Source organism: Asterias amurensis, chromosome 11, assembly GCF_032118995.1.
Source record: "Asterias amurensis chromosome 11, ASM3211899v1".
Taxonomy (NCBI): domain Eukaryota; kingdom Metazoa; phylum Echinodermata; class Asteroidea; order Forcipulatida; family Asteriidae; genus Asterias; species Asterias amurensis.
Window position 1 is genome coordinate 9558188 of NC_092658.1, and position 10203 is coordinate 9568390.

General features: G+C 37.0%; 2 protein-coding genes across 3 annotated transcripts in view; one reads left to right on the forward strand and one right to left on the reverse strand.

Moving 5' to 3' along the window:
• LOC139943977 (sodium-independent sulfate anion transporter-like) overlaps positions 1–632 on the forward strand; it is a 23168-nt gene extending 22536 nt beyond the window's left edge. For both annotated transcript variants that reach the window (XM_071940901.1, XM_071940899.1), the window contains exon 16: positions 493–632. In XM_071940901.1, the coding sequence (XP_071797002.1) occupies positions 493–521 (29 nt within the window). In that variant the 3' untranslated portion in view covers positions 522–632. The remainder of the gene's footprint in view (positions 1–492) is intronic.
• On the reverse strand, positions 545–10175 carry LOC139943978 (ADP-ribosylation factor-like protein 16). Its single transcript, XM_071940902.1, has 5 exons — positions 9819–10175; positions 7208–7264; positions 5901–6020; positions 5240–5355; positions 545–3300 (listed from the first exon to the last, which is right to left on the reverse strand). The coding sequence occupies exons 1-5, from the start codon at positions 9879–9881 to the stop codon at positions 3129–3131; spliced, it is 528 nt and encodes a 175-aa protein (XP_071797003.1). The 5' UTR covers positions 9882–10175; the 3' UTR covers positions 545–3128.
• Positions 10176–10203: the final 28 nt, after the last annotated feature.

Genomic DNA, 10203 nt, shown 5'->3' on the forward strand with positions numbered 1-10203 from the left:
CAGGACATGTATCTCCTTCAAAAGGAAGACACCCCAAAACAAAACAGTTTGAATAATTATGTTAAAATCCCTGGACACCTTTGGTAGTTGTCAAAGACCAGTGTACTCACTTGGTGTATCTCAACATATTCACAAAATAACAAACCTGTGAAAATTTGAACTCAAATGGTCGTCGCAGTTGCGAGATAACAATGCAAGAAATAACACCCATGTCACACGAAGTTATGTGTGCTTTCAGATGCTTGATTTCAGGACCTCAAAATCTAATTCTGAGGTATCGAAATCAAATTCAAATATGTTAGTGAGAAATTACTTCTTTCTCAAAAACTACGTTACTTCAGAGGGAGCCGTTTCTCAACATCTCTCCTTTGCTTGTTACAAAGTAAGCCTTTATACTAACACTTATTTTGAGTAATTACCAATAGTGTCCAGTGCATGTGAGGCAAAAACGGTAACACCATGTTGATCTTGAGTTTTTATTTCTTGTTACAGAAATGGATACCTTTGATTCGGTCGTTTGAAGTTGGATCCAAATCCGTGAGCTTGGGCGATGTTTTCTTCAACCTAGAATAGTCTTGATTTGGTGAGATGCTATTTGTGAAGGGCAGTTAATTTATATTTTAAGGGCAACACGAGCAGCTATTTTTGTGTTAATTTTTACTTTCAAGAGCAGTTGTTTTTATTTCCGAGAGCAGTTGTATGTATTTTCAAGAGCTGCTATATGTATTTTCAAGAGCAGTTAATTGTGATTTTAAGAGCAGCTACATTGTACTTCTACTTTCGAAGGCAGATTTTACTCTTAACCTCTTTTTAAATTTTTTTTTGTATACAATTGTTTTAGAATAACCAGGTTGGCAACTCCACAGTTGTGGAGACATGATATACTCACAAGGTTTTTGCCTTTCAGTCTCCACGCACTGTCTTGTAACTGCCATCTTACCAGGGTTAAGAAAAACTCTATGGTCGAAACATGAAACCACATTAACCGTTTTAGCCATTTTATCTTTTCAAAACATATTTTAAAGATTTTTAAGCATATCAAGTATAAAGTAATCTTGCAGAAACTAGTAACAAGTTTTCTTATTTCTGAGGTTAATTTAGACTAAGTATAAGTAGCAATACGCAGTTTGTTTATTTATCAGTGTAGTTTTATCTGAAATAGTTCTATATGAAATCAAGATTATATTTTTATTAACAGTGTCTGGTCTGAAATACTGTTGTCAACAGCACTATTTTTTTTTGAGAGCAGTAATTGACAATGTCAAGAGCAATTACTTTTATTTTCAAGACCTGGGTAGTTTATTAGAAGTAATTTTGCTCTTTTTAACTATTTGCATCAGGATAAAGCTTTGTTTGGTTTTTACCCTTACACTAATGTGTATTCATAAATACTTCAGACAGTTTCGCTATTCCTATTGGTGGAGAGCGCGTCACGTGGGTGTGTATAAACCTTTGTTTATGACAAGTAAAAAGTGTTGAAACATGGGCGTGACACGCCAGCTTGCACCTGTGTTTATAAGACAGTTTCTTCATTCCTATTGGTCGAGAGCAACGGCCGGGACAGTTGTGCCACATCACGCGATACCCGCGACGCACACAGCATTCCCTTATAAGGAGTTGTTTACCCGAGGGAGGCGGAGGGCCTTACCATTTCATAGCTGGAGGGGTGTTGTGTTGAAAGAAATCATTGAACAATTATAATTTTTGCATTTATTTTACTTTTTGACTCAAAGTGTTGATGTTTGTTTACCGAAAAGGTATTTATGAATGGGAATCGAATCAAAGTGTGTTGAATCGGTTTTCAACTAGTGGTTTAAACCCGCCGAGGCCTGGTTCTTGATAATTTACCTCGACTTCTTCTCGGTAAAATTTTCAAGAATCAGGCCTCGTTGGGATTAAACCACTAGTTGAAAACCTCTTCACCACACATTGATTCCCTTATTAAGCACTGTATACTCCTCTCTTGAGAACTACTTTCCTGGGTTCTTTAAAACAAACTTCCACCGGCATCACTTGGGTGGTTCTCAAATTTTGCGCATGTTTATTTTTTGGGCTGGTGTTCATGCTGGCCAAGTCAACTTTTGCTACTTATGTAAAATGTTGGTCATGGTATTCATCTCTCAGTCCACCATATGATGGTGTCTTGTATTCATTCAATATGTCCGAGTTGTTTATAATTATTTGCCAGCTAATTTTTTTAATTATCTACTCTTACAGACTGTTTTGTCTTTTTTAGTGTGCACTCTACTGTATTTTTTTGTCTCAGATTTACAGAATTTTAATAATGCAATTTTAGGTGTTTTTTTTATCTTGTTAATGTCATGTGATTCAGACTTTTTGGGCTGCAAAGTAATTTTACAAATAAACCAACTAATAAATAAATATGAATACAGTATATCACATAAGTTTGGTACTCAGAGCATTTTGTACTTGAAGAGAGAATTTCTCAAAATTGTTCAGAATACTAAAACGAACAGGTCACTTTTCAAAAGGAATCTATAGGGATCTTTCCGTTTCATACTTTCTCCTTTATTATGTTGTATTTTGTTACTCAGCTCAAACACGTTCTCATTTAAAGCATGATTTAAATATCTACACATAATATATAAATAGACCAATATGGACGACGAGTGCCTAAAGCAAGCGCCTCTTTCTAATGTGGCCCTGGTTTGACTTCCCACTTTGGCAGTATTAATGTAGAGTTGTGGGGATGGTTCTCTCCTATGCGATGATGATTTGTTTCCGGGCCCTCCAGTTTTCCTCATTCTAGAACTATCAAGCACATTCGATCTTAGCCGCTCATGATCACCTATCAGTTAACATAGCTGGCTGCCAATAAGGCGCCCCTATGCATGCCTGCAGATCAAACACGTTGTAGCTGCGCCTTCACAATTCAGCTTCTCAGCTTTGAGTAAGAAGGATCATCCTCTCAAACCATTACTACTATGAAATACTAAAGTCACTTTGTATGACTTCCATTCATACTGATGTAGCCAAACTGAGCTTGAAAGGGGGAAATGGCGTTCCATTTCTGACCACAATGACCCGGGAACTTAGTACCGATACAAAAAAAAATCACAAATATTGCACAAGACATCAAATAAATTACTCCTGAATTGATCAATCTCTCAGGATCCAGCTTTGCAGTTGACTGATAACCACTTGATTACCTCACTCAGTCCTTGTCCGTCCTTTGCGCTGATTTCGAGCACTGTGATTGGCTGAGGTGCTGTGGACACAACGTCCTCTAATCGCAGCAGATATCGCAGCTCACCCAGGGACATGGACAGGGGAAGATCCCTGAAAAATGAAAACAAGCAAACTTAAAATCAAACAAGTTCTTTTACAAAATGGTAAAAGATTGACAGTTATTTTTTGTTAACCATGAAAGGTATGGATACAACACACAGCATGAAATAAAACCAGCTGGTATTTGGGAGAATTTTGTCTTCATTTTTGTAATGGTTATATTCATTTTATGTACATAAATTCACTAATACTTAGGTTTCTTAAAAAACATTTCAAAAGTCACGGCCAGAGGTCGTTTTGAATTTAAATTACAATATTTAAATGTAACAATAATATATATTAAAGTCACCTGGAAATAGAATTTTTTTTCTTTCAAACATAAGAGTATATGCTTACGAACAATAAAACAATTTTTTTAGTAATTGGTTGTCACGATTTATATGTTTAAAAAATATATAAAGTTGTTTGGGGGGGCTGACTCCGCCTACCCCTTTTGTGACGTCAATCGAGGCAGACTTTGCCTGCAATGCGTATAGTAAACACACGTGCAAAGTACATGTACGTCCAAGTCGTGAGTTGGTACATTTCAAAAAGTGTTTTTCTGCATTCAGCAGCAATACACCTGGTCGGCATTGCCGGGAAAAAAACATTTTTTTTCTTCTTTTAAACGTACAAACTCATGAATTGGTCCGTACATGTACTTTGCAATTGTGTTTACTCTACGCATTACAGGCAAAGTCTGCCTCGATTTACGTCACGAACAGCACCCTCTCGGGTCGGGGTCTACTCTTAAATTTGTTAATAATGTAAGAACTGATTTTTTAAAACCTTAGTTAACTGTTTATTCACATTCCACTCATCAAAACACATATATTAGTGACAAAAGCTTTATTTTGAAAAAATACCACTTCCAGGTGACTTTAAGTCCAAGTAAATAACCTACTCTTATCCTAAAACAATAAAGAAACAAATTAACAAACTTAATCAAATTTACAAGAAATCAACAACAAGAAAATACACAGAAATTACAATAATAAAAAGGAGAAAAGCAAGTGCATGAATATGGACCAGCAACAAGTGATAAAGAAAAACTAAACTATTGTTCGGCCAGGCTTCAGATTGATGATACCCAAGCCTACATCCATATGGACTGTAAAAGGGGTAACCCTGTTTCAGCCCTAGAAGTAGGTGGCAACAGCCTTTGGAAAAAAAATTGTAGCCCACACCTTGAAGTGGCCTTCAGGCCTTGTGTGTCTGGGGACTTGCATAAAAAAAATAAAAAAATGAAATTGGGATCTTGTAACAGTTGAGTTTACACATCAATTTTTATTATATAGAAAAATATATACAAAACTTGAACTAAAAAAAGAAATGCATGATTCAAATTTCAATTCAGTTTAAGGTCAGAAATTTCATCTTTGAGAGGGCAAGGCCATTTAATTTCTTTAAGGGCACTTCCATTGGAAAATATTAAAGTGTGTGGGAAACTTTTAAAGGGAAACCAAGGAAAAGACTGATGGATTCAGGGGCAATGGCCTCCAGGCCTGTAGTTCAAGCTAATTATTAAATTGGTAGAGCCCCGGCACTTTAATCCAGAGGTCAATGGTTCCAATCCCGCTCTTCATTAAACATTTACTCAGTCAGTTTCCCTTGAAGTTTTATCATTTGTAAAAATATTGAAAGCTTTTCCCACGACTGATTTCACAAAATAAAAATATCTGGATTTATACAGTGGCAAACACAACAGGATAAAAAAGGGCACTTTACAAAAATAGGCAAAATACATAGGGCAACCAACTATCAGATGGAGAATGCTAAAAAAGATAAGTCTTGAAATCTGTACTGGTACAAAATAGCAAGACTGCCAACATAGGGCTAGATAGCTCAGTTGGCAGAGCGCTGGCACATTAATCCAGAGGTCATTGATTCAAATCCTGCTCTAGTCAAGTTTTCTTTGTTAATCCCAAAATCAAAGATAAACAAAACTTACACTTTGTTGAGGAGTATAAGTACATTGACCTTCTGCATCTTATCTGAGGTAAGAGTGTTCAAGAGCTGAATGCAGGATGCAGATATCTGGGTGGGGCAGGATGCGTCAATCATAAACTAAGAAGAGAAATAAAGAAATTGAAAGGATTTCCTGTGACTGATTTCACGAAATAATAATAACTATATTGAAACAGTACAGTGCCCAATCACAACAGAATAAAGGGCACTTTAAGGGAAAACAAAATTAATTGGGCAACAAATGAAAGAACACTAAAAAAAGTCTTTTGAAAGGCAGAACAGTTAAGTTTTTCTGATAGAAGGAAGAATGTTTCATGAGCAGGAAACCATTCAAAATCACAAGAACATAAATACAGTCGTTATAAATTATAGGTCAAATGATTGGAAGTAGCTCTTTTTGGGACATAACCAGATGTTGATCCAGAACAGAGCAAAGTCCCAGGAAAAAAAAAAAAATATATTATATGGACAATTGTGGTGCGCCAGGAGTACACTCGAGTGTCTATCAGAAAGACGCTCCTGACGCAAATAAAGAGAACTCTGCTAATGACGGCACTAGACTGAACAAGTGTTTTCAAGTGGGTGATTGAAGCTGGAGAGAGTGTCTAAGATTGATTCATTAATTGACATTCTTAGTTCCTTACAATGAGGACACTGCAATCTGAGAAGTAGCTGGACCAGATGGGTGCCATGGCACCGCCCAACTCCCTGACGGTGACCTCCGTCTTTCTACCAATGGTAACATTCATCAAGTTGGTGCCGACCTAGGATAATCATAAAAACAATAATAGGGATAAATATCCATTGAAGAATGAAGAGGAGACTTGGTTCCAGTTGATTGTCACATTACTGGCATGTGAGGGTGCACAAAAACGCTAATAATAACAATAATAACTCGTTTGTATATAGCGCTTTTCACACCGCAGGTAGTCCCAAAGCGCTTCACATTATTACCCCTGGTCACTGGGCCTTAGTTCAATCCTTAAACCATCTCAGCTCCCTGGTGGGGAGTATACAGCCTGTGCAACATTAATATGCGCTACTCGGCTAAATCAATCACAAGAACCTTCTCTGCCCTAACAGGTACCCATTTACCCCTGGGTGGAGAGAAGCAATTATAGTTAAGTATCTTGCTCAAGGACACAAGTGTCACGACCGGAATTTGAACTCACACTCTGCTGAACAGAAGCACCAGAGCTTGAGTTCGGTGCTCTTATCCGCTCGGCCACGACACCCCACGCTAAGAGTGTACAGATACTGTCTTTTAGACTCACATTCACAAAAGAATGAAAGATGGGTGGTCGGGTTGGCGTAGTGATATCTTTTCCTCATCTTCCAACTCAAGGATTTGGTTTTCAGTCCCGACCTGACTGCGTGGGTCCCTGGAATAACGTTTTCCTCCAACATCTATAAAACTGAATCGTCCTCATTGTCTTCTCTCCATTTGGGTTCTTCTTTGCTAGTACAGTTATTAAGTTTGCTTTTCAGACAGTCTTTGGATTCACAATCAGAACAAATGAAATGAATTAAATGATAGACAAACTAAGATCTAGTCCAAGTGACAAGGTGCACAGGGCCCTTGACCGAGAAACCCTACTCATGATGACCCCATGCAGACCAGATGTCGTCTTGATTACGATCATTGCAATCATGATGGAGGTTAATGGTCAATCAATCAGTTTAAACCAAAACACTACAGACGATGTGACTTCTGACGTCACTCGAAAACCATAACATGATTCGCACACATACCGCCGGGCAAAACCTTTGTGTTTTGGCAGCCGGCTAGAAAGTGTATGCAATCTTACCATGACTACACGTCTTTGTGCCCGGTGAAAAATGACGTATACAGTGTTTTGTCAACAGAGGGCGGTTGAATGTAAACATAGGTCACATCGTCTATATGTAGCAGACATGCCAACTACATGTACATCATCTCATTCTCACTTACTGTTGGAATTGTAGGTGGGTTGTCCTCTGCATCTGTGAATGACCCTTTACTGGTATAATGTTTTTTTTTAGTCAAGAAATCTAAGCCAAACAAAGGTGGTTGAAAATTAAATCAAAGGTGGTTGAATTATAATGTAGCTTACGTCTACTTCTAAAGTTCTACTTCTACTAGTACTTCTACTTCGTTACTCGGTAGGATCCATAAGTTGGGACAAAAACGCCAAGTATATATAGTAGTACTGCTATTAGTATATGTAAATTACGCCATTTTATTCTCTACCTGTCATTTCAGAATGGGCACCGAGTGTCACTGCGTCAATGTTTTAGTTTTACTTTTCGTTACTTAGGCCCCCCTATAAATTTAATTTAATAAGTTCTGTAACACCTATATGTATGCTAACAACCCTTTGGCAGGGCTTGATGCACTACAGTAGACCATAGAGTATAGGGATAACTTTGTATGTGGCGCCACAAGGCCGCCACCACTTTTTCACCCATTTTTACGATAAGGGATATCTCATTGAGATATTTATCAGGCCAATTAAAAAAAAAATACATGTTTAGGGTCCCCGCCCGCTCCCTTTTTCAGAAGCCGCCTCCTCCTTTTTTTTCATGACTTTTTTTAATTGATTTTTTTAGGATTTTTTTTTTTAAATGGAAAAAGGGATGTATTTTAACAGTTTCATCAAGAAAATACTTTACTTTAACATGTTTCTTTTTATACATGGCCTAATATATTATTTCATATCAAATGAAAAGTGGTGGCGCCATACAGAAACTTTGGAAAAGTTCCTGTTTCACGCCACCACTTTTTCATTCATAATGAAATAATAATATCGTAGCATCATATGTTATCGACCCTCATTTAAAGTTTTGATTCCCGTTTACCGCGAGACTGTGCAAGCTCCACCAGTGACAGAAACTCTGCTGTTTACTCACAGTCGAAATTTTCGTCAGGCTTAATCATGCTGAGAATAAAGTTTCCTGTTGTAGGTTATGCTCAAACATTTATAAAATGATGAATTTTTTGTATAAATCACTTGCGCATTATTATGCCAACAATTAAATGAGTCTTAGAAACACCATCCAACCTCTAAATTTCAAAAAAAAACTATCATCTGCTAGGTAGATCACGTGATGTGGTTGCTATTTGGGATTCTATGGTGTGCCAATATGGGGGAAAAATTAAAACATTTTAAAGACAGTGGACACTATTGGTAATTGTCAAAGACCAGTCTTCTCACTTGGTGTATGCATAAAATACCAAACCTGTGAAAATTTTAGCTCAATTGGTCGTCGAGGTGGCGAGATAATAATGAAAGAAAAACATTAGAGAGAAAATATAACAGATTGGTTTCTTACTCCTGAAACCAAACCTTGCGATATCTCCGGATTCTAACCAAGTAGCCATTATGTCTTGGGACAAAAATGTAATTAAATTTGTTTAATAGTAATTGGATGAGCTTTTTAATTTATTTTGCATGCCATACTAGCTTCTGAATATTCAATAAAATACCAACCAATGGAAGGTTAGAAAACATATGACGTTGCTCCAATGTCGTACATGCATTTGGACTGTAAATAGTGGATTATTTCTCGCAACAGAAAAACAAAACTTTTAAGATTTCAACACATGATGAAGTGCAAGTGTTATTGTAAAAAAGTTGGATAGATGATTTTTTATTTTTATCATTTAGTTTTCGAGGCGGGCGGGATGAGCTACTCCTAGAACTATTTCGGTTTCGTCCGGCTATCGTCTCCCATAACCTCATAGACGACCATCTGTCACGCGTTTAACGACCCATGGTTCAATGAATTTTGGAATTTTGTATGTACACGGCTGGTACCCTGTGCGAGCTTCGTGGTTCCGTGTATGTTTTGTACACAAATCACGGATCATACCCGCCCTCTCGTGACGCATTCTCGCAAAAAGAGGTCGGGTAATTTTTAATTATTGTTGGCAGAGGAGTAACACGTACAGTAGATAGGGAATCCAAAATTACGATAAGAATTTAAAATTTTTAACAATTTTTGAGATTGCGGAGTGGATTCTCTGGTCGCAAGATTACACATTGATATATCAAAGGACACATAGAGCCTAATTTTGGCGAGATTAAAAAAAAAAAAAAAGAGAGATTTCTGATTCCAAAATTCATTGAACCATGGGTCGTTAAACGCGTGACAGATGGTCGTCTATGAGGTTACAGGAGACGATAGCCGGACGAAACGGAAATAGTTCTAGGAGTAGGGACGAGCAACATGTTATTTATTTTATTTGGCGTAATAAATAGGTTGATCTAACTACTAAACTCTAATTTTCACCTCAACTCAATTAAATGAGAAGTTGAGATATCCCTTTTTGTAAAAATGAATGAAAAAAGTGGTGGCGTGATACAGAAAGTTATCCAAAACTTTTCCTAAGTAGACCTAGGTTAACTAGATAAAGAACCGGCAGTTGACATGACATCATGATCATATCATGATTATTATGAGAATCATAATATCACAACTGGGTATGTAACCCTGCACAGTAAAAAAAACAAAAACAAAAAACACCGGTGCGGTAGGCATCCGACCGAAAGAGTATCTGAGGTCTTAATACTAAAAAGGATATTTTGAAGTCGTTTCAATAGCATAGTCTTGCCGACCCCTGTCATTCCAATAAGTAGACACATCCTTGTTGAGTGCTCCGAAGATAGTTGTGCAGATTATTTTGAATTTTAGATAATATTTTTGTTTACTTCGTTTCTTTGACACGGCAGCGCCATCTTGAAATATCTGAGTGCAAATAACTATATTTTTATGAACACTTTTGTTGCACTATATTAAATATAAAATCTTAAAGTGTTGAAGAAAAAGGTTTAATTCCGATTAAAATGTATTATTTTTATTTCTAGTGAAATTTTTAAACAACAAATTTGCATGTGATTCATGATTTACGGTAACAGTCACATGATAAGCCTCACGACCCATTAAGGGTCAATGACGTAATGGTTC